The 27783-nt window shown below is 47.1% G+C and overlaps 1 protein-coding gene across 5 annotated transcripts in view; it reads right to left on the bottom strand.

The window, feature by feature from the left end:
* The window catches only part of bahcc1a (BAH domain and coiled-coil containing 1a), a 69704-nt gene that overhangs the window by 24637 nt on the left and 17284 nt on the right, over positions 1-27783 (bottom strand). For 4 of the 5 annotated variants that reach the window (XM_084371729.1, XM_084371731.1, XM_084371730.1 and 1 more), the window contains exons 3-5: positions 9957-10139; positions 2704-2829; positions 129-2489 (exon numbers count right to left, since the gene is read on the bottom strand). In XM_084371729.1, the coding sequence (XP_084227855.1) occupies positions 129-2489; positions 2704-2829; positions 9957-10139 (2670 nt within the window). The remainder of the gene's footprint in view (positions 1-128; positions 2490-2703; positions 2830-9956; positions 10140-27783) is intronic. The other variant, XM_084371733.1, reaches the window with a different exon arrangement.

Here is a 27783-nt window from a genome sequence, read left to right as displayed (position 1 = left end):
TACTGGTGTGGAGCCTAGGTTTTTCTGTTTTCTTTTCACGGCTAGGTCATTAACAGGTCACAGATAAGGAAAAAAATGTCCCTGTTCCCTTCACCTCTGTTTATGAGGCAGTGACCTACACTACTTACCTTTCACAGAGGGATGTACCCTGCCCTGTCGGCTGTTGGGATGACCGTCTGCTGAACGACAAGGTGGCTCCCTTTGTCTGGCCACAGCCACTGCAATTCCCACCGGCGGCTGCCGCACCTCGCTTTCCCCATGGCCTGCTTCCCCCATATCCCGGCTGCGCCCACTGTAATCAGGGCGCTCGTTGTCAGTGGCTGGGCCCTTTCTGGAAGGTAGAGTCTGTTTGTTACCCTGCAGGGCGCAGCTCCCCCCAGCAGGACCTGATTTAAGGCTTCCCAGCCCCCCAAATGGGCTCTTCTGGGAGAGTAGCAGTGGCTGTTGCTGGTTGCTGTACTTAAGTAAGCTTTTCATGGCACTGCTCTCCCCCTGAGTTGGGCCCTGGGGCTCAGATTGCTGCTGTGGCTGCTGCTGCTGCTGACTGAGAGGAGGTGCAGGCGGAGGCTGGGGAGGAGGCAGGCTCATTCCTGGCTGCTGCTGCTGCTGCTGCTGCTGCTGCTGCTGTTGCTGCTGCTGCTGCTGGGAATGTTGCCCACCAGTGCTCCCTAACTCCATGTAGGACTTCCTTTGCTCCTCCTCAGGTTGTGGCATGTGGTGAGGAGGCCTCATGGCCCAGGGTGGCACAGGGGGCTGCTGGTGGTGATGCTGCCCACTGCTGTTGCTGTAACCATAAGGAGACATGTCCATCTTTCGTTTCAGCTCCTGGCTAGCCCCCTGGTTCATCTCAGAAGGAGAAGGAGCATCTGGGCCAGGTCGGCCATGCTGTTGGTGGCGTATCCTGGCTACCTTTTGTCCATCTCTCTGTAAGGAGCAGCTACCTCCAGGACCAGGACCGGGACCATGGGCTGCTCCAGCCCCACCATGTTGACCCATGCTTTTACTACCAAGTGGGGAGGCGTTAGGTGGGGGTCCTGGGTGGGAACAGTCTCTGTAAGGAGAAGTGTTGACAGAATGGGGAACAGAGTGTCCGGCCTTGGGCCCCTGGGGCAACGAGGGTCTGAACACATCCATGTCCACACCACTGTTGATACACTCAGCACTGCGTGATCGTACAACCTGGTGCTGCTGTTGAGGATGTGGAGGCTGTTGTAGTTGGGGAGGTGGAGGAAGCTGTGAGGGCTGAAGGTGTTGGTGGTGTGACTGCATCCAGTCTGGAGCCTTCTCTGTCTTTCTGTATGTGTGCTGCTGTTGCTGTTGTTGTTGCTGCTGCTGTTGTTGTTGCTGTTTTCTGTGCCAACTACTATGATGCCCACCACCTCCGTTCTTTTCTATTACCTTGTCCTTAATATTGCCGCCTCCACCACCACCACCCACACCCTGGCAGTCAGGGTTACCAAGCTGGAATGGCCCATTAGATTTGTCCCCCAGGTCTGCCACAGATGGCACAAATGTCGGCCCTGTGACTTTAGGCTCTCGCCCCACATTGGCTGGCCCCCTCTCATGAGAGGCAGGGTTGGCTAGTGGAGCAGGAGGAGGTGGGCAGAAGAAGTCTGGGTGGTGGTGTGTGTGATGGGAATGATGTGGGTGGTGTGGGTGGCTGGGGTGGAGCTGAAGACAGTGGAAGCCCCCTGGGTGAGGATGTGTATGGGCGTGAGCATGAGGATGCGGATGGGGGTGTGCCCCTCCAGCAGCAGAACCCATGTGTAAGGGTGGGGGTACAGAGTACGACAGAGAGTGGTGGAGTGGTGCCTGACCCCTCTCCAGACAGTCTGAAGGTTGTTCACTGATCCTCATCTCCCCACTTATTCCCTCTTTAGTGCAGCGACCACTGCCGCTGGACCCCATATGTCGACCCTGGCTGCTCCCTCCACCCCCCATAGCCCCAAGGGCTGTGCCCTCTCCACCGTAGCTGGACATGGAGGCCTTAGCCCCTGCCCCAGTTCCTGCATCTCCATTTTGCATCTTGCCATTGTGCAAGCAGGCACTGAGGGGCTTGCCCATACTTTGAGGGTGTTCCTTGCTGTACTCCATTGCAAGCGGTGCCTTGTGCCTCTCCAGGGCCCGACTGTTAACCTCCTCCAGGGGCAGTGGGTGCTGTGGATAGTGGGGGTGCTGCTGATGGGAGTGGGAATGGTGGTGGTGTGTGGGCTGGGGTGGCTGCTGGTTGTGGTGCTGTTGGTGCTGCTGCTGTCTCTCCTTTGCCTCCTGTTTGCTACTGGACCTCTCCTTGTCCTTGACAGGTACCACTCCTCTCTCCACAGAACCCTCTTTAAGACCCTTATGTAGACCCGCCCCGACTCCTGGGTCTCTGTCTCTGCTGCAGGACCCCTGAGAGTGTCCTGAGCCTGCCCTGGACATTGGTGGCAGACTGTGATTGGCTGAGATGAGAGGTGGCTGGGATGGGAGACCTCGAAGATAGAAGTTCTCTATAAGAGGAAAAGACACAGGCCAAGAAAGACAAATGCATTAGTCAAGAAAGGAAAAGGCAATGACAGAATTAGATTATTCAGCCCTCATGATAGTGTCCCGAGGCATCCTTATATCAATATCCCACATCAAATTACACCATACTATGTTGTATAAATTGGATTTAAATGTCTTACTTCTGTCTGATTAAATTTTAATCATCTCACGCCTCACCTTTTTGGGTGTCATAGAAACGGTGCTGCCCGTAGAGAACTCCACTGTTGGCATGGTGATCCAAGTGGCTCATGGGAAGGAAAGTGTGGGCCAGACTCCCTGAGAATCGAGGATACCCTGGAGCTGCTGAGATGGATAGCAGAGGGAGGGAGAGAATTGATAAGACAGGACAATAACCACCAAGATGCAGTTATCCAGACTAACCCAGCATAATCCTTCAGGTCCAATGCAGCTGGTGGTGTTCATACGCAAATAAGTACTGGCTCTGCCTGTCATGTTTGCCTTTCCTGCCTGAGTTTAGAATGCAAACAATACAAGACAAGCTTGGGGATTGCTGTAACGTATGAAATTTGTCTTTTAAACATATGGTTCCTTCTTTATCTCTCTGAGAACTGGCAGTGACACCTCCATCCATCTGAATGGAGCGATAAGGACGGATTTGAAGCTTGTGTTTACAATGAGGAGTGAGTTGAGTGGCTGACCTTTACCGACCTCTGCTGGGGTTAAAGGTCATTTGGATGTTGGTGCCTGTAAGCCGGCACACCTGGGCTTATTATTACCATCGAAGCCCATCTGGAGATAATTTACACCACAACCAAGCACAGAACTCATTTTGCAATGGGACATTCAAAAACACAAAGGACTTTGAAGGTGGAGGAGAGAAAACATGGATCGAGATGAAAGCCCATCGCAATATTGGGACAAAGAAAACACATCTCTATGACAACACACTTCCACTGAAATTGGATAACATTTAAACAATCAATGTGAATTGAATTAGCCTATCTCCTCTACTGGTGTATAATTAATTATGTCATACAATTGCATGGAATATATTTAATAATAAAATTCAAGTGCTGCAAATTACAAAAATAGGGCAGTATGGGCGTGTGAAATTCTTAGCTGATGAGTGCATTATAACTACAGTTACTATTCCCCTCTGAGCATATTATGTATTGTGATACTAAAAAACATGATTAATGTGCTACACACACAAAGCAAGTAAGGGAAACTAAACAAGAAACCTATATGCACCATGAGTGACTAAATATCAGGGCAGGAAGGAAAGAGAAGGAGGGGAAGAAAGATGTAGAGAGAAGAGACTCTAATCCATCTGACTGTGATTAAGACAGACAGGACGTCTACTATCCACCAGCACCACATAGCCTACAAGCATCTCGGTGACCTGTGAGTCATCCAGAGAAGTCCAGGTGTTTCACGTCTTCTTTTGCACCTGTCTCACCCTCCAGCCTCACTTTCAAACACGACTCACAGACGGAGTGAAGGAAGGAGGAGGGGGATAAAGGGAGGAAAACACGGCTCTACAAGCTAAATGAAAGACAGGCGTATTTGTGTTGGCAAGCGTGCGACCTGATCCCGGAAAGCGCAGATGCAGTTCATTTGGCCTGTGTGTGTGTGTGTGTGTGTGTGTGTGTGTGTGTGTGTGTGTGTAGCGCCGTGGTTTTAACAGGAGCCCTGAGTGTTGAATGTCTCACTTTCTGCCGGTGGAACAATGGGGCCGGTGCTGTGCGCCCGGCTCTGGGGAGGGAGGAGTGTTGTGGTGGGCTTAATGACCCCGTCTCAGAGCGGCCTCCGCATGCTCCCATCTTAATTAATGAAATGCACAGAGAGGGCAAACAGACCTGCAATAACACAGGAGGTGCTGCCTTCTGAGGAGGGCAATGGGGTGATAATTACATACCCTCACTTTTTCCTCTCTTTTTCTTTGTTTCGCCAATTTTTCTACCTCTTACTCTGTTCACTCTCTCCCCTTTTGTCTCTGTCTCTTTCTCTGCTGTCATGATTAATAAGCACACACATTTATGCCAATTCATCTACAGTGGGAGGAGGAGGGGGGGATCCTTTGTTTAAGCAAGACGTTTTTCTCTGATTTTGGGAGGGAGAAAAGCAGAGAGCTGTTTGGCAGTCTTTATCCAAGCTGGGAGAAGGGCTTTTTTTTTTTTTTCTGCGGCAGCATGTTGTTTGTGAGCGTGACGATTGACGGCGTAATCCCTTTTCACAGCGTGGTCTGGCTGTGCCCGATAATGCCAGCCCGCTCAGTTTCAGCATGCCCTCCATTGGGGCGGCAAGAGGGGGACTGCTGGGCACGGCAGAGCCCATTCAGCCATTAATCTGGCCAGGACAAGGGAAGCTGCTGCTGCTGCTGCTGCCGCTGCTGCTGCTGCTGCAGGCGACGTGAGCAGGGTCTTAGTGCAGTCTGCTGACTGCACAGCAGCCTCGCTCTCTCACACCCTCCTCACACTCACACACACATAAACAAGTCCGCATCAGCAAGTGAATGACAGAGGGGAGTTCGCAGCGCATGTCCTCCTTTCCACGGGCGGAGCAGGGGCGAGAGGCAGAACAAACAGCGCTGCATCCCAGGGAGGGATTTCTAGAAGTTCTGAAGGTATTTCTCACAGCGTGGTGGGTTGAGAGAAGCAGGCCGACAGGGAGGACAAAGAAGGGGGCTGGATATAGAACAGCACCTAGAGGCAGAGGAGAATTAAGCCCGCTGAGTTAGAGGCGGACGAGTGTTTTGCCTCTCGTCCTCTCTCTCTCTCTCGTTCCTATCCACTTCTCGTACACCTGCCCTGAAAAACCCTCATGAGAGTTCCCCTCACTCTTGCAAAATAACTATAAATGCAGAATTCTGTATAGTCTCCGGGGGGAAATGGCTGTAACATTTCACAGATAGAATGATATAAGGACAGAGAGAGAGAGCATGGCAGAGGAAGACCGGGAGGAGAGGAGGAGCAAGCTTAGCTGCCTGTCAGGTCCGCTAATTGAGAAAAAGTGACAGAACCATCAAGACACAGAGAGGGAGGAGGAGGGGTTTGGCGGAGGAGGGGCAGCACGGTGGTGGATCTCTTCAGGTTTGACTAATTGAAAGGAAGGGATGCAGGCTGGCACGAGAGAGAGAGAGAGAGAGAGAATGAAAGAGGCAGGAGTATGGAAGAGAGGAGAGGTGGGGGTGCAGCTTAAATCCCACAAAAGGAAAAGCTAGCAACTGCTAACAGAAGGAAAAGATGGACAACTGAAGATAGGCTTGGAAAGGCGTATCAAACAGAAGTGGATTAGACAGGTGTGTGCGGGCAATCGTGTGTGTGTACGCATGTGTGTCTATATGTGTTGACAGAGATATGAGACTGCGATTGTTTTTGGCATAACGTAAGAAGTCATTTGGACCGCAGCCAGCTGGCCTCGAGCCTGTGAGGAGCCCGCAGGTTTTCTTTTTTTTTTTTCTTTGGTCCATTTTTCTTTTTTTAATTTCAGTTGATTCAGCGGGGTTTATTCAAACATGAAAATAAATCTTTCAAAAGCTCAGAGGGCCTAATCCATTTTCCCAGGTGTTATGAAAAAACATTTTACATCACATTTATTAAAACGGTCACTACAGTGCATCTGTCTCTGTCATACGCTGCCGCCCCTCTCTGCCTGCCTCTGTGTCAGCGAGTCCTCGTCTCTCCTTCAGCAAATGAACAACAGACAATCCCATGCGTGGTGCACACAATGGCTGTTACTGTATTTGGCAATCAATCTGAAGAGAGAATCTGAAACAAAAAACCTCTTTTAATCCGTGCTACCCTCTGACATCATGAAAGCCACTAATGGGTTCGGTTCTTGGCACTGTCACCTCACAGAAATATCTCAGCATTTGTACGACCGTGCACACTTTCCTTTTCCCAGCACAATAAATCTTCAAACGAAAGTAAACACAAGACTATTCTGTAACCAAATTCACAGCCAAAGTTACCCTGATCCACAGGCCCACGCCACCACTGTTATGTGGTGATGTTATTTATAGGTTTGCTTAACGTGTCACTCAGCTAATGGTTTGTCGATCATGCTCCCGATAGAAATGTGGTCTGTATGCATGACTTAACTGGGTCTCTGTAAACATACTCACACCATGTCTACACTAATGTGGATTCAATTGAAAACACATCTTTTTCTCTCGTATTTGGCCTTCAAACCCCAGAAGCTGAGCCCAGCCGGCTCTTTCCAAATTGGATTGATAGGTTTCTTCCGATTCAGTTTCATCTGCAGAAAAAACACTGTTTTTTATTTTTTGACATTTTTTTTCTCATGCACTTCTGCACTTACTGGATTAAAAAATATCAGCCATGTGAATCCTTTGATTTGATTGTCTATTATTAGTTATGCAGCGGTGGATGGTAACTAACTACATTATGAATTCTCCTCTGCTACATCTTGGAGGAAAATATTGCACTTTTTACTCCACTGCATTTATCTGACAGCTTTAGTTACTTGTTACTTTACAAATTAAGATCTTGGTGTTGTGCTATAAATTAAACCACATTAACAGTTTATACAAGTACAGCTGAAATGATTAGTCGATTAACAGAAAATTAAATGGCAACTACTCTCAAATGTAAAGATTAGCAGCGTTTCTTTTTCATTATTTAAATACTTTTAATGTTATTTTATATTTATTTTGACTTTGACTCAACAAAACAAGCATTGTGAAGGTGTAACTTGGGGATCTGGGTAATTGTGACGCCGTTTCTCGCTATCTCCAGAATTTTTACAAACCAAACAATCAAGAATGAAGAAAATAATAAGCAGATTAATCCATAAAGATCAGTAGTCTATGGAAAATAGTTAAAAATGAGCTCCACCTAAACTGGCTACAACAGTAAAATCCTGCTGTTACATTAATGCATGAGTAATAATAATGTAATGACATAATAAACAACAGTGTAACAGTCACAGATTACATTTTTCTGCATTGACTACATTTACTTTTAATATTTTAAGTACATTTTCCTGATTATACTTACACATTTAAGTAACATTATAAATGCAGGACTTTAAAGGAGCACTATGTCGTTTTAAATAAACAAACTGTTTTCGTTTACACGACTGAATGAACTGAATACACAGACTGCCCTGAAAGGACAACACATTTCATACTGTTTTACTTTGTTTATATTTGGCGGACTCTGCCATATTTCTAGCTACAAACAGTGTTCTTGGGACCTTATTTTCCTCAGAAAACAGCTTGTTTATTCAGTTATGGAAAAAATGAATGTTGCTTAGTTAGCATTATTACCTTATCAATATTTAAATATTACCTTTCTGAATTTCTTAGTGCCCCTTTAACTTGTAAAAGAGAATTTTTGCAGCATTTTGAAACTAATGATCTGAATACTTCCTCTAACGTTTTATTGCAGATGTACATTTCTTCACCTAAAATAAAACATTCAGAGAGGATTGTGCAGACTTGCAGGCACTCCCTAAGTGCTTTCTAATTATTGTAATCACTTTTCAAGTCTGGTAATTGCATGGAAAAGAAGACTTCTTAATTGACTGACCTAATAAAGGTAAAAAGTAAAATAAATAAACTGTTTATCTACACTAAGTGACTGGTTAGCAAGTGAAAAACGCTGGATTTGGGCTCTTTACTCTGTGGAAAACGTGTCAGAAGAACAGTCGAGACAAAGACATTCTGCCCCATGACAGGGGTATGCCAGACACGTGTGGATCATACAATAATCTTCGAATACAAATTTGAGCTGCCATGCTTAGATTTGCATGCGCACAGCCACTTAAAAAACACACGGGCAAAAAAAAATAAAAAATCCAGAGAATATCTTTAAGGTTACAAGTGACACACTAATGTGCCGACACTCGCACGCTCGAATCAGTGCCTGCTCTGCTGCTGGTGGGGTTCTGCTGACACCCGGAGAGAGGAGGCGAGAGTCTGGGTAATTGTGCCGCTCATTTTGATGACTTGCTTTTTATGCAAAACAGGAAAAAGACAATATGCAATTATCTTGAGGAGGGAACAGCTGAATGTGGTTGATGAACAGTCTGGATTCAATCATGCTCTTAGTGCGTTATATGCAATTAAACTGCAATAGAGATAATGGCCTCCATTGCCAACTGAGTAATAATCCCAGTCATAATCACCTCCATTACTTTTATTAGGCTTGGCATTATCATCATCACTCTTATTAATATTATTCTACTTTTCCACAAGAAGAAAATCTTTGACAATGAAACCCTGAAACTATAAGGTAAAAGAAACAGATGATTACTAAATGAGCTTTGAGGGAAAATGTTTCTGACTGATCTGATGCTGGAGTTGATATCTCGTTCCAATTTATTCTTCCTGTCTCACTGTTTATTTGAAAGAGTCTCAGCACTGTAGCAGCTGTCCACTGACTCAACCCCTGGTGGCCACGACATAAGAGCGAGGTGAGGGGAGGGGAGGGGAGGGGAGGAGGTGGCTGGGAGGCATCCAATGGCTTAACAACCTCCAAAAGAAAAAAACACACACACACACACACGCGGCATCTCAGCTGCACTAAACCCAATCAGCCGCAGCCACACATCACGCAACTGGGGCGCCGCTGATCAGTGACCACAAATAACAAACACTCCCCACTGGCGTCCCCCCATGGACTAACAGCTGGGCTATTCTTAGAAAATAAATAAATAAACACAAGAGGGCTGAAACAACAAGAGTCCGTCAACTTCAAAGCATGCGGTTCACTAGATGGTATCGTGTCGTGTAATTAGCAAGAGATTACGAACATGTAAATGTAAAAAGTGACAGAAGTGGAGTCACAGGAAAGCAGACCTTGCATTAATATATCGGTGGGTGGTATTGGATAGGTTTTACATTTATGTGTCATCCTTAGCTGTTGAATTCCCGAAAATACCCTCGCAGATTAATCTCTCTACTTTATCCTTGTATGACTTCCCAGCTCTATCTTAGCAGCAGAAATGAGAGGTGTTGAACTAAGTGTGTGTGTTTATATTTTCCTGACGGTGCGTGTATGTAGCGTTGGGTGGGAACCACCCTATTAAACTGTGACACCAGCTGAATGCTCTGCAATCACTGCAGCTTTTTACTGCGCCCGCTGCTTCAGAGAGCCTTGAGTGACATTCCTGCTGACGTGAATCGAATACCGCAAGATTCCTCGGATGAACTTTTAACCCCTGTGTCCCCGTCCAGAAACCGTGGCGCAGTGATCCGTCCCCAAACTTGCTGGGCTTGTGCCTATTTTGGTGCACAAATAAAAGGGCGAGAGCCTGGCGCTCGCTGGATGATTACAAGCCGTGCTTTGGTAGAAACCTAACACAGCCTAAAAATACACAATATCAGAGTAACAATACACCCTGCAAAGCTCCGTCCCCAATACTGCCAAGATATGAATATCCTCATCCAGACAATGAGCGGGTGAGGCTGTGGGCGTGTGTTTGTGTGTGATCTGAGGTACCTTCATGCGAATGGGGGAACCAGATTTGAGAGGCGCTGGAGTGGGGTCCGCCCCGGAAGGAGGGTGAGGAGGGCGAGGAGGGCGGCCGGGAAGGGTGAGACGGGTGGGAAGGGGGGGTACCCAGACTACTGGCCAGAAAGGTCCCCATGAAGGAGGCGGAGGAATTGCCCATCAATCCACTGCCTGCATTCCCACAGGGACAAAGGTAAGCAGAGAGAACATGGTTAGCATTAGAAGAGTACACTGTGACTGTGCGTGTGACCAAAAAGAAAATGCATCAGATCAAGATGTAAAAGGATGAAGCCCACTGGCCCTCTAGGTGAATCATTAAGCCAGGCAGATTTGATCGCTGCCCTGGGGAGAGGGTGAATGAGTGAGTGTGTGAGTGTGTGTGTGTATGTGTGTGTGTGTGTGTGTGAGAGAGGAAAAGAGTGTGAGACTCTCCTCCCCCTCACTGACAGCAGAGTCCTCTCTCCCCTCGCCTTCTCTCCCCTCACACTGCCTCTCCCTATGGGCAGACAGAGGTCTCATCTCACAGCTGAGTACACACTTTCTCAGGCTCTCTCCCTCTCACTCTCACACACTTTTGCTCCCGCTCCCCAGTGTCCCTTTCTCAATTTCTCTCCCTCCCTCCATTATCTTATGCTCTCCATCTCTCACTTTCATGCCCTCAATCTCTCTTATGGCTCTGCTCCATTTCACCTCACCCTCTCTGTCCCGCTTTCTTTCATTCTTCCTTTCTCTCGCCGTATGACTCTGACAGCCCGTTTCTCGTACTTTCTTCTTTGGTTATGTTTCGGCGTTTTGCTCCTTTTCCTTCCCCCCTCTGCTTTGTCACTCTTCCTCTCCTTTCCTCTGTGGTCCCATCTCACTGAGCAGACATACACTATGTGCATGCTTCTTCCCTCATTGTCTCTATTTTCTCCCCCTTTGTCCCTCTTTCTTTCTGACACATAGCATTGCTTTGCTTTGTTCTTTACCATAATGATGGCACCAGCAGAGCAATCTGTCCCTGGCTGGCTGAACTGTGTGTTTAACAAGACTATGATGAGTAATTGACCATTCGTAGCAACGCCCGTGTGACTGGGGGCTGATTGTCTATTATGCATTGCTGGGCAAGTCGGAGAAAACACACTGATTAACCACTGCTTAAATTACATTCCCATTACGCGCCCGCCAGTGCACTTGAGCGAGGGGCCCGGGTGCCCGGCTCTTTGCACATTCATTTCCCCCAAGTCACACTGCCATGAAGTCTCATGCATATGTATGAAGATGCCTGGATGAGAGCACACATGCACATGCTTGCACAAACACACACATCGGTGCAGCATACATTGTGCGCGCAGGGCAAGCTAGGAAAACGGAGGGGTGAGCAACATGGTAAAAATTCATTATCAGCCTCTCATGACGAGCTGATCTAACAAGGAACGCTGTTTGATTTGATTTTCTTTAAGCATGAATCAGTCCGAACATGAATCGATCCTTTTCTGGGAGTGTGAGAACAATTGTGTGGAAGTCTTAATCAGCCAGGCAGTGAGTGAGCACATCCGCCGGGCAGACAGCAGGGATAAACCCATCAGTCTGCACAGAATAGCCTATGGCTCATGGGCCAGAGCACAGGAGCATGCAGAGGCACACACACACATGCACTTCCCACATAGAAATAGGAGCGGACATGCATTCGCACACATCCAGACACACCGCGCTGTCACACTTTGCACCACAGCCCCAGACAGGTGGAAATCCCCCACAATCCTCAACCTCACAGAGCTTTACCTCGAAAACTACCTTAAAACCAACCCTGTGCGTGTGTGTGTGTGTGTGCTCACATGACAGTCACAAACTCATGGGAAAACAATTACAGTCTCCTTTGTGTTTCACTGGCACATTTACAGCTGCAACACAAATTAGCCTCCAAAATTCAGCCACAGGAGGAAATCTAAAAGGCAAAATGTGTTATGTTCCTTGTTCAGTAATGGTAATTATTTATGGCGTTTTTGTTGTTTGTCGTTTGATTTATTATTGTTTATGGATTGTCTGAAACAATAAGAGACCCAGGGCTTCAGGACAGCAAAAGTCAGGGTTAAGTCAGGAATAGCCATGGACCAATAGATAAAATCAAACTTTCTGGGAGGCGAGATCACAGCGATGGTAGAGGATATTGAAGCCAGGCAACACCAATTATTCGGTGGTATAAATAGTGAGTTGACAAACAAGGCCAAACATGCAGGTTGGGAGTGTGTCACTTCTGCACATTGTTCATAAAGCTCATGCAAAGTTCACCAAAGGTTTTGGGTGCAATACCCCTACATAACCAGCAGGAAAATCACTTACATCAATTTTAGGCTTAAAGGGCCGATCACACTGAGACACGTCACTAGCAAAACCATTGTTTTCCTATGATATGGCGCCCCTGGTGGGCACTCCTCATCTACGCTGAATGTCAGGTTGTTTTCTAGCTGTTTTTAGAAGTTGAAATATGTTCAACTTTTCATGGCAAGGCACAGAGTTGTACCACTTTTCCCATTGATTACATACGATAGCCAGATACGCGCGCAGCCTGGCTCCAGAAGTGCATCATGCTGTTTTGTCCAAAGCAGGCTTTTAAAATGACCTCACCTGTATCGTCAGTCGGGCCTTAAACATAAATTCTTACATGTGGTTTTCTGCTTAAGTCCTACTAAAGTTGATTTAAAGTACATTTTCCAAATGAGGCCCTTGCTATAAAATGTTTTTTAAACTGACATTATACAATTTTCAATTTATTACAATTTATCTTTAAATCATCATTATGAAGTAAATGTAGATGCACAATGTAATGGCAATAGAATAATGAATCAACAGATTTGTTCTCTATAAATGTCACTTTCACCGTTCAGTTCTGTCTGCCGCCGGGCACGAAATCTACAGGTTAAATGAAAGCTGGCCGGCAATACAGCCAGGTTGGCAGCCTGGCACCATTTCCGTCTGCTTTCTCGTCTCTGTTATAGACTAAGTGAATGAATAAACTGTTCTGTTCCGTGTTGTTAGTAGCTGCGACTCTGAGGAGAAGGCAAAGCGATCTGGTTGTCGTTGCGCCAGCGGGATATAACACAGAACACACGCAAACAAACAACGGAAGAACTTAATTTACCATTACAAGCATCTGAAATGCCAAGGAAGACTTTAGAAGAGTGCTACACAGTAAAGGCTGCTATAGCATCATTGTACATGCCACTGAGACGAAGCCTCCTCTTTTCTCCACTGCCACCTCCCATCACCCCTGACCCTGCAGAGCCCTCCTGGCAGAGCTCTGTGGACTGTAAGGATTGTGGCCAGCGTGCCTGCTAGGCTGACATCCAGTCCCCATCATCCAGACACCCAGGGCTCCTGTATGGCACCGCCCTCCACATTGCACACTCACCGGCCCCTCTCTTTCTGCCTGTCGCCCCGAGAAACCCCAGCTTTCCTCAGTGCCTCCGGCTCACATAAATCAGCTAATCCTCCTGCATTATTAACAGCCTTGCCCCAGAGAGAGAGAGAAAGGGTGAGAGAGACATAGAGAGTGACAGAGAGAGGCCGTGAAGCCCCTCTTCACACACCGCAAGAGGAGAGAGCCTTTGCCAGAAAGACAAGGAGAGGAGAGGGACAATACATAAAAAGGGGATGTCTAGATGCCAGGCAAGGAGATCTTTGAAGTTTAAGCTGATGTTAGGGGAGAAGGGGATTGAACGAATACCCCCATAAACGAAGCCCTTCCCTCAACACGACTAGATCTCAGGGATCCAGTTTTGGCCATAGGGTCTGTACCCGGAACTGTAGTAGGTACAGAATATTAATGTGGTGGCCTTCACCTCTGTCACGCTGTCTCCACGGGTTGTCACACAATAAAGGACCCCTCCATCTGGGTTATGTCTGCTTGGTAGCTCCTGCTGAAAATACACAGTTTGCTCAAACCTCATCATACCACTGTTAAAGCTAAGAAATTTAATATGGTGCCCTGCCTAAACTCATTTAAACACTAATGAATCAGAGGTGTCGGTGAGAAAACACACAGGTTATAAAAGTGGTCTGGTCTGCCTCGGTGTTTGCCGTTTGGGTGCCAACCATAGCAGTTCAGAACAAGTGGAGCGAAGGTCCCAGGAATGACAGCAACGGCACTGGAGTCACCATAACTGTTTATTTAGCAGCTTATTAAGTAGTGACATGGATCCAGGGAGCCTGCCACCGCAACACCAGCTCCTTGTAAAAGTTGTGTGTTTTCTCTGCTCGCGTGTTTTTTATTTTAAACCCTGTATATTTATTTCTCCAGTTCTTAAGTAGTGCCAGCAGTGCACTTGTATGGGCTCTTAAGAAAATCGGGTCATGTGCATCCTAATCGGCGCCGATCCCTGACAGCGATGGAGATTAATCCTATTAGAGAATTAAAGTGGAGGGGAGCATTGGGACGGGGGAGCACCACCTCCCTGCCTGACATCTATACATCCCACCCTGACACCCTCACTCAAACAGGCGTGTTCAAATGCATAAAAAAAAAATGCAGGAACAAACGCACAAATATCCAAAAACCTCTGGAGGTGGAGGTGTTAACTGGTGCTACTCCACCCACGCTCCAGTGTGGGTGTAGTAGGGTGAAGGAGTCCAGTCTGTGCACATGCATGCACACACAGTAATGGGGGCCCAGGCGGAGGCCCCCGTGGACGGCACAGAGTGAGCAGCAGGCGGGGAGGCGGAGCAGGGAGGATGAAGGCCTAGTTGTCATGGGAACGAAAAAGAAACAGCGCTCGAGGCAAGGAGGCTGAACGCTCGCCATTACAACAGCAGTGGGCAGATGCAGTTGGTCAGTGTGCTGCTCGGCAACAGCGGCCCTCCTAACCTACCTTGAAACCCAACCCATACAAACACACACACACACGCACACCTTTCTATGGAATCAGGTTTAATTTGTTTGACTGCGAGGAGGGAGGAGTCATAATCTTTGCCCTGTTTGGGTCACTAATCTGCTCCAATGAGCGCCTCTATCCATTAATGTAACTCGAGGGCGAGCTGTTTGGCATCTTAACAAGGAATTATACAATAATAGGATGTAAAGGGATTCATCTAAGTGTGGGCCAAGCAGTGATGGGAAAAAAAAAAAAAGCTGACAACAAGCACCCGCCCACAACACGTTGTTCTTTTGAATGCTGGGAATCAGATCAAAATTTCCTCCTGGAGAAATACACACCCATTCACACGCACTCGTGTGCCTGGACACGCAAGCGCACACACATGCGAGCGTAGATCTACGACTATGCCTATTGTCTAAGAGGAGATAATGTGCAATTATTTCACCGTGCATCATATTTCCCTGTCTGCTCTTGAAAAGTGAGCCAAGGTAGTCTGGAGCTCTCCGTCTTATCTGCAGACGGCAGCCTGAAGGGACGGATGGACGTGTCGTCTAGACAAGGACACCAGACAGACAGCGAGAGATGAGAGTGATGGTGACAAGAGAAGAAGAGCGATAGAGAGAATATTGCAGGTGTGACTGCATCAACCTGTTCTCCACAGCTCAGTGATCAGCAAGAAGAAGAAGAGGAAGAAGAAGAAATGCCACGAGAGATGGAAACACACACACGCACACACCTCCTATCGCAGAAAGAGTGAATGAAAAAAAGCCGGTTGAGGTTGCACAGTCAGCGGTCAGTGCCATGTGGCAGCCAGGCTCCATAGCTGAATGATTTCAGCTCACATACTATCCCGCTCTGTCATGTCCTGTGACAAAACGCACATCCCCTTCCTTCTTGTCTCAAATAAATTAAATCAATATCAGCAAGAGTTAGATGATCAAAGAGGAAACAAGAAACATTCTCTTTTCCGAGAGCTGCTTAAAATAAAGTCAAAGTAGCTGTTACTGGCAGTGCTTTAACTCTGACACAGCAAGACAAGATGACAGAACTTGTGCTAGTAACATTAGAATGAGATTACCGATTTCAGACATGTTGTTATTCTTCAAATCTATTAAGATTTTCTTTGTTTATGTGGCCTGAGCTGTGATTCTTAATGGTTTGGCTCTTCAACACAAGGAAGGAGAGACTAAAGACAACGATGAAGCGATAGACGTTTGAATGTTAACTTACCAAGTGAAAACATATTGAGCGGCGTGTCTGTTGGTGAGAGTCTCACTCCCACTTCAGCGTCTTCCTCATCAGACTTTCCTACCGATGTAAATCCATGTTCTGCCCAAGAATTCAGACGCCCAAGACGAAGCCAGCCAGACTTTCCACACACATATTCACTCATAAACACATTACTAAGTTTTTTGACCCTGTCTAGTAACGCAGAAGGGAAGCTGTATTGGACTGGGCAACTGTACACACCAGCAGCCCCAGACAGACTGTACACGCTACCCTGGAGGGCCGCTGACTAACCCAGCGCCTACTTCCTCACAATAAAACGCAGAAGGAATTTCAAATGGCTACTAAAGAGGGGGGATTTCCTTCAAACAGTCAAAGTCATCTTGAAAACATTAGCAGAACTGGTAGCCAAATTCCTCCTCACTTTCAGAAACAACTGTAGCAGAAGTTTTTTTTTTTTTTTTTAAGTTGTTTGCCCCCCTGCTTTATAAACTCCCGCCCTGATTTCGTGTTTTTGGGTTGGTGGGTGGTTTTATGGTGGGGTTGAGGGAGTCGGCCCCTCCACAACTGTCGTCAGAGGCTGGTCTGATCAGAAGCATACTGAAGCAAAAGAGAGAGAGAAAGAGAGAGCAGGCGGTCCAGTCCTGGAGCTGGGCCCAGTGCAGGGGTGGGGGAAAGTGCCAGCAGCGCACGCCTCCGACACTCTCCACACTGCGTGCCTGTGGAGTGAGTTTAGTGGATGTGGTCAGCGCGGGGGTGGGAGAAGTGGAAAGGGAGCGGGAGAAGCAGTTGGAAGAATGGATGGAGGAGGAGAGTGAGAAAGATTGTCTGCACTACAGGGCAACATCCAGAGGAGGGGTAAGGGGCGAGAGTTTAGACTGGAAGTGTAGATAAGGGTGTGAGGAACTGTGAGAAAGTTTGAGAGCGAAAGAGCAGCAGAGAGTGTGTGGGAGTGTGTGTTGCCGAGCATATGCGAGCCTCTGTGTGTGCGATTGTGTGTGCGTATGGTGGTCGTCTCGCTGAAGTTGACAGACTGTGTTTGCAGAGTGGCTTTGTGGTCAGCCACTCACTCGCGATTGAAGCGATGGCAGTGTAAAAGGGAATCTGGGACTTTTTTTTTTTTTTTTTTCAATTTTGCAGAAGTGCTATGCAAATAGAATTGGCTAGGGGAGGTCAGCCGAAGCATCCCCGCCCACTGCACCCAGCTGTTTATACAATACACAAGTTGACATGATAGGGATAAGAGATTCTAATCCTAAACAAATTAGTCCAACTGGCTTGTCCTGGCTTGGCAGGAAGCCTGAAAACAACAATGGATCTTCACAGGCCGTGATGCTACATAGAGAACAGATAGAACCGATAGAAGACAATGTCTCTGAGGGATATTTTGTTCTAGGAAGTGAAGAGTGATGTCAAAGAGCATCCCACCAATATATGTTTCCCTTCATCTATTTTCTATCTCACCTTCTTTTACAATTTATACAAGAGTCTGCAAGAACATCGGCTTTCTTGACACGGCAGAGCAGGTATCACATGAGGCACCTCCTCACCGGTCTCAAAAGGTATTCTACCTCAGTTTTACTGAAATTAATCATTCATCAAGCCTCCTTTTCATAGAGGGTTATCGTCACAAAGGGGCTCCACTTCTAATCCGATCACTGCTGTGCCAACAGTGGTGTAACGGGGCAGGGGGTGGCCAACAGGAAGAGATAGCGACGTCTGGAAGAGTTCCTGCTGAAGTGGAGTTTTATGGGCACTGTAAATAACAAGCTGGACACACAGCACCGGTGCAGCTTTTTGCTGAAGAGTGGACAGGAAGTGTGTCGTTCAAGAGACAGTAAGACCTCTGAGATAGGTAAGGGTAAGGCCCAGGGAAGGGCACTAGTAGGAAACAGGATCTATAGCCCGTTTCAATACACATGGTGACTCTCGTGTTTAATTTTCCACTACAACAGGGCTACCTGCTTGTCTTGAGTCTATGACATTGAAGGGTCCAACTTGTAAGACAGTTGATTGTTGAGTCCCATTCCCAACTTATCAAATACTTGTGAAGTATTGCCGCTTGGTAGGCCACCCGAGCTGGAAATGAGACTCAACAATCAACTATCTTAAAAATTGGACATTTAAAAGAAATGTCCTATTTAGTGCTGTGTAATGGTTGTTGGTAACCAGCTACCTATCTTGATGGATTTTCAGGCTGTTGTTTTTACTTTACTTGTTTTTACTTGGCATATACCGCTCATTGCTTGAAAAATGGCGATGGGATGACAAAATGGCTGTAGACGAGGAAAAGAAACTCCTTAATGATGGCAAAGCCCATCTGATGTCACTGCAACTCGCGTGGAGTCGGTCAGGTGCTTTGACGGAAATCTGGAGATGGTCACAACTCTTGGAGACGCAAATCCACGTATGGTGTGACTCAACGTGGGCAAGAGTGCCAATGCAGAACTCCTATACTTGTGCCCCTTTTCGACCATGGCAGTTCAGATGCTGGTTCGGAGCCAGTACCTACTCTGGAACCAGTTCTTTGTATTTCAGCGACCAAGGAACAAAGCAAGTTTACCGTGTCCTGACTTATCGACAAGTAAATAAAAGATTTTCAATACGGACGCCAAATCGAAGCAAAGGTGGTCCAAGGACCAGTCATGTTTGGATGCCAATGTAGGCATGCAAAGCCAGGAACAACACTGGTAAAGAGTCGATGTAGTCCGCCATAGTTGTTCCTAACAATGCTGGGAAATTGGATACATTCTTATACAGTGACTGAATGATGTGGCTCTAGAGTAACTCTCATGCCTGTGGAAAAGCAAACCGGTTATTAAAAGGCTCTCAGGTTGAACCAACACCGAACCAGCACTAGCGCCAATCCAGAACCAGTTAGGGTCTGTTCGCTATTGTTTAGGTGTACTTGCTATGATCCATGTGAAAGTGCAGTAGTTTGCTGAGTCACAGGCCTCATCTGTGGACAACAAGCAGACATTCCAGGCTGGGACACAGAAGGTGGGAGGACAGATTCGAAACAACAGCAGGACCAGGCCAGGACAAATGAGCTCAAGGCCCATTACCTTCCTTTTACACCCACCCACACATGCACACTTGCATTCCCTACTCCCACAACACAGATTTAACAAGAAAAGCAATGTCAAAACACAAAATTACCAAACTCTGGTTTCAGTTCCTCCCATTCTATCCTTTCTCTGAGAACTTGAACGTTCATGGTGTGACAGGAAGTGCACATTACACCAGACCAACGCAGTTTTCCTTGGACTGGACTCTCATTACAAAGTGTTTTCTCTCCAAGCACCTCCTTGTTATTTCCATCAGCATTTTACTTTATTAAATCCCCCTCCACGCGACCGAATAAAGCAATTGCTTTTTTGTCTCTTGGTTCAGATTAAATGCAAGTGTTTCTTATGAAATGGCCAATAAAGGCCTGACATTTTGCTGAGTGCTTGCATGGCCAGACACACTTTGTTCTTTGTATACAGGGCAGCTACACACTCCTCAAGGAGAACCATTTGTTATCTGTCCAAACTTTGGTGAGTGTGCTTGTTAACTGACCCATTGTTACATGAGAGCGTTTCAGGGCCGTTTGTTGCGTTCAGGCTCTTTATTCCTGAGGCGTGAAATTGTGATTACCATAGTGGGGCTCATCCGTCTCATTCTCTCATCCTCGCACGCACGCTAAACATCCACATTTTTATTTTGCTTTCTCTCTTTCTCTTTCTCCCCCTAGTTGTCTCTGTCCTCCTGATGCACACACATACATGCATGTTACACACACACAGCAACACACCCAAACACAAAAAGAGCCGCCCACAGCTGCGTCAGGCCATCTCTCTAACAATCCAATCTGTTTTCTTTCCCATGATGTTTCCCATTGGCACAGGGAGGAGAAAATCAGATTTACTCCCCCACAGGGCCCATGCAGTTGCACTGATATGGAAAATGATTTCAGTGCTGCTTGAGCCCATAAACATTATTTTGGTCTCCCCTGTTAATGACACATTTCTTCCCAGCATTGTGGATCTCACAGAGGAAGAGATGAATGTTAGGGGGGGTGAAGAAGGAAGGAGGAGGAAGAGAGGAAAGGGGGAGGAATCCTCTAGGGCCTCGCTTACAACAGGGGAGTCCTTCACCCCTCAAACTGCATCCTGACATCCAAGAGTTCTCTCACTCTCTTCCTCATTCACACACATACACACAAGCAGGAACACATGCACACACAGCTAATCAACCATGCAGGAACTTAAATTGTCACGGCCTTCAAGTAAAGCCCAAAAAAAAAAAAAATCAGAGCACAAAGATATCCTCGCTGGAAAACGAGTAGAGTCAAAGAGGGATTTCTCACCTCTCTCTCTCTATCTAGCTGTCAGCCCGATTCCAAACACACTGCATTTGGCTCCGGGGCTCAAAGCAGCCCCGCTACAATTGTGTCATGGAGCCCACATATCTTTTATTGGTGGTAGCAGCCAATATAACAACCCCCCTCCTCCTCTTGAACACAGGGATAAAATTTGTACTTTTAGTGGTAAGTTACAAACACTTTCCGCCTGAGGCATATTGTCAACGAGAGGAGCACGCCGTAGCCTCAAGTCCTAAACACAAGTCATTTAATGTGATGGTGTTAAAAGGAGACTCCAACAGGCCAATAGTGAGGCACTAAACCTCCCATTTGGCATCCATTAAAACCCATCTGCAGGGCCAAATACGAGGGGGCGAGCAGGAAATAGCCACGTTAGATATGACTAAAAACCATCCTCCACTTTTGGACCTTCTCTCACTTCTCTCAATCTCCAGATTCAAATACGGGATTTTCATGGTTCTCCTGTTCCACTGGAAAACATCACAAGGAATGTTCGGGATCTGGTTTGTTTTACAGCTGATGACTGATCTGTCTAAATCCATTGGTTTTATGTTCTGGCCATGGGAATGGATGGGTGACTAACACCGGCTTGCGTGCCATGTTTCTGCCGACGCAGCCAGAGCTCAGCCAGCCAGGTCACGGACACAGACATGCCTGGTAGTGGGAAAAAGACAGATTAAAACAAGTGCTCAGCACTATTCTCTCTAATTAGTCCCCTGTTAACTTTTGAACTTAATTGGTTAATTGAGATGTGGTTAGGCTGGGCAGGTTTCCCCTCCCTCAGGGTGACCATACGGCTCCAGTATTTCAGCCTGGCACTGCCTGGCACAGGAGGTGGCTGCCTCTCTCTTTTACTCTCTCCCTCGTTCTGAGCATCCCACTGCTCCAGTGACGAGGAGTAATGATGCCGCACAGGAGGCAGTAAAACTGTGTTTTGCGAGTGTGTTTTAGCAGAGATTGCACCCATGCACTGCACATATGCTTGTGCCACATCAAAGCAGCTCTTTGACTACCCAGTCCTGGGTGGTCTGAATCTCTCTTCTCTCAACCAGCAGTGCTAGATAGATAGGCTACGGAAAAGTGGAGTGTGGATGTGGGTGGATGTTACCTCACCACAGGCAAGTGTGTTCTGACGAACTCAGAAGTCAGTTTGCTTTGGAGGAGACATGAGCAGCGTGAGGATGGAGAATAAAAGTGCGGTGCAATACAGACACAGATAAACACACACACACACACAACCCCATAGGCGTCACATTGCTCGAGTCCCCCCATCTCCTCTGGTTGATGTATAATGATACCCACAACACCACATAAATCTGCACGCAGCTCGATTCATTGGGCAGATTTTGCCTGCTGTCTTTCCTTTTTCACTTTCATCCCCTCGTCTCCCTTTGCTCCTTCGAGCCCCATCACTCATTCCCCTTCTCAGTTTTCCCTTTCCGTCCTCACACCCTCTCCATCATCCCTCCATCACTCTGCCTCCTTCCCCTGCTGCTCAGCTCCATATTTCTGTCCTCCCTCATCACCTCGCTCTCTTCCCTCAGTTGCCGTCATCCGCTTGTTTCAAAATGGAAACACTTTCTCTTCATTTTTTGGGTTTTTAAAAACCGCTTTCCCTCCCACTCCTTCGTCCCACTTCTGCTCTGTTTCTCTGCTCTTGTTCGTCCATCAGTTTTCCCGAGGCCTGGGAGGGTAATGAACGTCTTGTTTTATGGGGAGTCACAGGTTCACCCCTCCCTCCGTCAGAACCGCCCATAAATCAGCATCCAAACATTCAACTGGGAACTGGGGCTCATCGGAATGTCCCGTTCTTGTCCTCCCTCTTACATCTGTGGCCCGGCGCCTCCTTTAGGTCATGGAGAGCAGTGCTGGATGTGAAGGGGCCTGGTTGTTGAAGAGACTGCTTTGCTGTTGTCCTCCGAGTTCTGTTGGATTGGCCTGTAATATGATAAAGTCCTGGAGTGATGTGTGTGAAAGAAACAGAAGGCAGCTCCCTGCTCTGGCTTCTCTCCGTCTGATGTAGCCTGTCAGAGGCACAGAGACAGAACAGTGCAGATAACGGAGCCGAGAGCCGCCGCGCCAGCCAGCCAGCCAGCCAGCCCAAGGTCTTTCTGCAGCCCTGAATATAATTTGCTGCTGGTTCACAAGGGGAACAAAGGAGAAATGTTTAATTCTTGTAGCGTTGGCCAAGACAAATGCAAGCAGTTTTGTTCTGATAACCTACAGACAAGGGGAGGGAAGGCACCTGGGTAGCCAAGGCCAAACGATATACAATATTACCTTGTAAAGAACACACTGTATATTGACTTCTGTTGTTGCAAAGCTTCCTAACCAAAGGACAATACTCATAACCACCTTCTTCCTCAGCCTACACTTTCAAGTGCGTACAAGGTCAGCCAAATCACACAGCGAATTCTTTTACGAAACGCATCTGACAATCTCGGCTTTAAAGTTGAGTTATGTCTCCCAACTGCTGACACTGGTCATCCATGGAATGCTGCTGCTGGGGCCTGCTCAACATCTGCAGCAACACACTTGAGCAGAGATGAGTAAAATTAGGAGCATTTCCTGCAATCTGCACAGAGAAGAGAAGGTCATCCTCAGCCGAACATGAGCAGATGAAGTGTAACACAGAGCAGGGCGGTCATAAAAACAGCCTCGCCTCTCCTCTCCAGCTGGTTAGCTTGATGTAGGCTTTAACAGCGCGGGGTAGGAAAAAAGGCACAATTCAAGGTCAGACCAGTGAGACGGATGGGAGGGATATCATCTTGATCAACTGTTCATGGCTGGTCTGTCTGGTTGGTTGGCTGCACAGCGACCATTGCAGTCGTCTATCTCCTTCGCAGTGATCACATCGGGTCTGCCGGACAGGTGGGCGGGCCGGACGGTCACGTGACATGCCCCCTCACTCTGTATTTGTCTGCAGGTCGTATTCAGCACCGGCATTGGAGGAGGGAGGCCTTGTGGGGTTATGAGAGGCTTGCAGCAACTGATCGAAGTTAACAGATGTGGCGCAGCTGCCGTAGCACATCCCCAAACACACCCCCACCCGCACACACAGACGCACTCACTGAAAAAAAAAAGCCCACAAAAGTACCACTATATACATGTTAGCAGCATGGAAATTTAAATCATACATTTTCCAAGTGGTCCAAGTGTTTTGGGTCTCAAATAAAAACCCGACATCCCAGAGTAACCATTAAACTGACTTTGAACAGTGTGCCTATGAGTGCACATGTTGGCTTTTCTTATTTTTCTTTAATATACGCTTAGCTCTGCCGGCCATAAAACATGTCAGCACCTACGCGTTGGGCCAGAAAGCCTCGAGCTACACTGTGTGACAGGCCTGACCAGTGAAACGATTTGGGGAATCTGTGGAAGGAAGACAACGAGTCATGGGGAGGAAGCACGAGGAGACGCAGCGAAGAGAAACCTCAGCTGGGTGCCCTCATATCCGCGGGAGGGCAACAGCTTTCAGCAGGTTATCACAACGCCAGTGTGAGCCAAGCCTACTCTAGATCTGGCAGAGGCCATAATGGAGAGAAAGGGGGAGGCAGAGGGGGACAGGGAAGGAGAATAAAGAAGAGTTATTAGGGTGATGTGAGGCAATGAAGGGAAGAGAGCTTACTGAAATGTTTTGACACAGAAAAATAGCAAATGTGACACAGGTACTTAAACAAGGGTTTGAAAGGCAAACCACCGCCATCTTTCATTCTGTTAGCCTCTGTCCCTTGTTTCCTTTCTTTAGCCGCAGGAACTTTCACATGAGGGCTAGAAACCTTTGGAGGAACTCAATGTGTTTCCATGGCAGGGACCAGGATCTAAATCAAGTACTGAGGACATTATTTTACCCCTCAAAACATCCCTGAGGTTTTCAAAAGCACAGGAGCTTGTTGTTGTTGTATAGTCGTGTGCAAAATAGCCGTTGCGTTTTTCATACATCAGTGGACTGATTTACCAAATCTTGGAAACTCTGGCTGAGGGAACAAATACTGGCCTACAAAGCCAAACTAAATATCGTTAACTGAAATTTAACTTTGAAATGTTTTTTTTTTTTTTATCTCGTGACAATGTTTCTAAATTTAATCTTTCCCCATTTTAGGGAAAAAATGATGTAAAAATTGTAGTAACCACAAAATTCAAGCAATAACTAAAGCAGACCGCAGACTGTGTAGTTACTACAGTCTGTGACAGCTGTCTATTAAGACAGGGACTAGATTATATTGTATCAGCTCATATAATTTCTTAAAATAGTGAACATAACATTTACAATGACACCAAATTTATCAGGCCATCTTAAAGGTGCCATATGCACAAATTTGACTTTAAAACATTTTTGTTCACAATTCACATTCACAACAGAATGTGAATAAATATCACTCATCTAACCTTAAGGCTCCTGTGCCTGGCTCGGTGTGAGCTCACAGTACAGGCATACTCGAGTCAGCTAATAGGACCGCTAGCTACATGGCTAACTGAGCTAACTAGGTAACTGCAGCTACAGTCAGCAGCAGTTAGCAGGTACTCTGGTGAGATGCTGCCCCCTATTTGTTTGGAGAATGAATTCAAACACGTGACCAACTTTTAAGTATTGCACCTTTAATAGGTTAAACTACACAAAATATTACTTGGCACACTGACCCTCAAGTGATCGTTGCAGCAGCGACTTCTAAAAACTGCTCATTTCCTGATAGCAGAGCGTGTCTCATGACCATCAGGCCGGCCTTCTGCCTTTGCCATGTTGAGCAGTGAGAGCAGGTCCTTTACCCAGATTACTGAGATCCAAACACCCCACTGTTTTCAGGATTGTTTGTGCCATATTGACGGCGGCATCAGCAGCAGCAGGAGCTTTGACTTGTAGTGCCATATGACACATTCCCTCGCAGCCACTGTAAGTGTGTGTGTGTGTGCGTGTGTGTGGTTTCTATCTCCTAACTGTATTTGTTCTGGCACAGTCTTCTATTGTGGGGCTGGGCTTTGCACTTCTCAGATAAGAGAGCAGTTATGTCAACAGTGGGTGCTGTGAAGGAGCCGCCTGGTCGTGTTGACATTGTACAACACTGATTATTTACTCTGACCACACATCTAGCTTCTAATGCACTAATGACCGGAGGCCTCCTGGGGTGGAGCCCCCTCCTGGCTCTGCACGGTATTGGCTCCCAGCTTGACAGGTGAGAAGAAAGATGAGGGGGTTGGGGATAACTAATGGCTTTGAAAAAGCCTTGGTTTAAAGCAGACTGCCGACAGATTCTAGAAAAAAAAGGTTGACGAATGCTTCTCACAATACACACAACCCCGTGTAGACTGAGGCAGCATGAGTCTGCATATTGAGCTGAGCCGAGCAGCCCTATCAGTACAGAGCCAGTGGAGCAATCCATGCATAATTAGGGAAGGGGGGAGGGGGTTAATTGACTTCTTTGAGAAAGATCCTGATTTCTATCAGCCAGTCCCATAATCATGTGAGCCAGGGCTCTCATTAAGCCCCCTCCCTCATTTATCTCTCTTCCCCTCTAACCCTTTACCCTCTCCCTCTCTTTCCTCTCTCCTCCCCCGCTTTGAAAAAGCTCGAAACCCCAACCACTCCTGCTGGGTCCTCAGCAGGCCAGGAAAGGGTGAGGCAGATTTATAGCTAGCACCTGAGTGAGTAAGGTGCACACCGGCACGTAAACACATGATTAGTGCACATTCATGTGCACACACACACACGCTCAGGCTCCAGACTGCAGTTGACCTGACTGTGACCCCAGTGCGGTAATGTACTGGCTCGCAGGTATTAGCAGGAAACCTGAGTGTGTTTTTACAGAGGATTCAGACCCAATGTTTTTTTTTCCTTCCTATTTTCTAACAGTAATGCTCAAACCACAGTGCAGCAGGAACAGCACCATAACAAGTGCTTTGAATTATTTACAGGCGGAAAGTATACACTGCTAATGACACGCATCCGTACCACAAACAAAATACATTACGCTGACATGTCAACATCTATGAATATTTACTAAAACATATCCACTAAGACAAGGCTTTTGTTCGACATGGTTTAACCAGATACGTAAAAGAAAGCAGCTCCGTCCTGGCTGCTTTCCTTTCCTCTTCCCTCTTCCTCTCCAGCCTTTGGAAGCAGTGGAAGATTTCGGGAAAAACGTCCATTGAGCGAGAGGGAAAGAGAGAGAAAAAAAGGATGAAATGGAGAAAAGAGATGAAAAGTGACAAATGAGAGATTTCCTTCACAGGCTCATAAATCAGTAGAAGCAGGCCGGGGCAGTATGAGGCCTCCTCCGAAAAGCCAAACTTACTTTCCTTTCACAGCCAGCGCTAACCACCTCTCCCCCTTTACATGCGCGCACACACACACACAAACATATGCGAACAAGTACGCATACTTCCTCCGCTCCTCTTTCTTCCAGATGGTTGTGTGCTGGAATGGCATCCCCATTGCTCTCCACCAATCTGGTTGTGGCGCGGTGGCCTGGTTGACTGGCACAGAAAACACGTCTCATAAAATCACTTACAGTTGAGGAGCGGTGCGGGCTTCAAAGTGGCGCGCTTTCAAAACCAGCCCTGTTAAAGGGTCCAAGCACGCGCACTGAAATAAATCCTGCTCATTCTGTCACATAAAAACACGCTGGGTGGAGGGCTGAGGGAGGAGGGCTGGCTGGTGCAGCTGCTGCTGCAGGTACGCGGGGCAAACAGACGAGAGAAGACGAGGGAAATGAGCTCTTCACAGCTTTTTTTCTATATGCACACAGTAGGGTGCCACACACTGGGCGAGGATATGGGAGAAGAGAGCGCAGAGGCACCCTGCTGGGTTTGGAGGTATCTGCTGGGGAGCAATGGGAGCAACTGTCAGCTTTTTCCGCTCCAAGCATTGATCGAATGTGAGATTTAAAAGCAGTGGACACAGACTGGACATATGTCCACTGTGGAGGGAAGGCGGCGACCGCGGCCTGGTTGCAGAGCAGTAAAGGCTCAGTCAGTGGCGAGAAACTTGAGCCCCGTGCAGGACGGGCCCAGAGACTGCCGGATTGATGGAGATCCAAAAAGACTTAGGATCTGCTTTCATTCTGAATGTTCACCATCTGCTTGGCTGGAAAGAAAACCCACAGAGCTGGAGAAAACTCTGTCAACTGACAGATGAGACAGCGGGCGTAAAAGTGTGTGTGTACGTGTGTTGTGTGTGTGTGTGTACTTGTGCAGACAGTGTGTCAGTATTGATCCTCAAAGCAGTTCCACTTTCTGAAAGACGATCTGTCAAATGCGGATACACACATTTACACACACAAACCCCTCAAAAAAGGCGTTAATACATCTCGGACTGCATAGCTTGAATAAAAATTCTCCAGAAAAACAGACATCTGCAGCACCATCACAT

The sequence above is a fragment of the Pagrus pagrus genome, assembly GCF_965226575.1.
Source record: "Pagrus pagrus genome assembly, chromosome: 13".
NCBI lineage: Eukaryota > Metazoa > Chordata > Actinopteri > Spariformes > Sparidae > Pagrus > Pagrus pagrus.
Note: the sequence above shows the minus strand (reverse complement) of the source record. Positions and strands in the feature narration are given on the sequence as shown.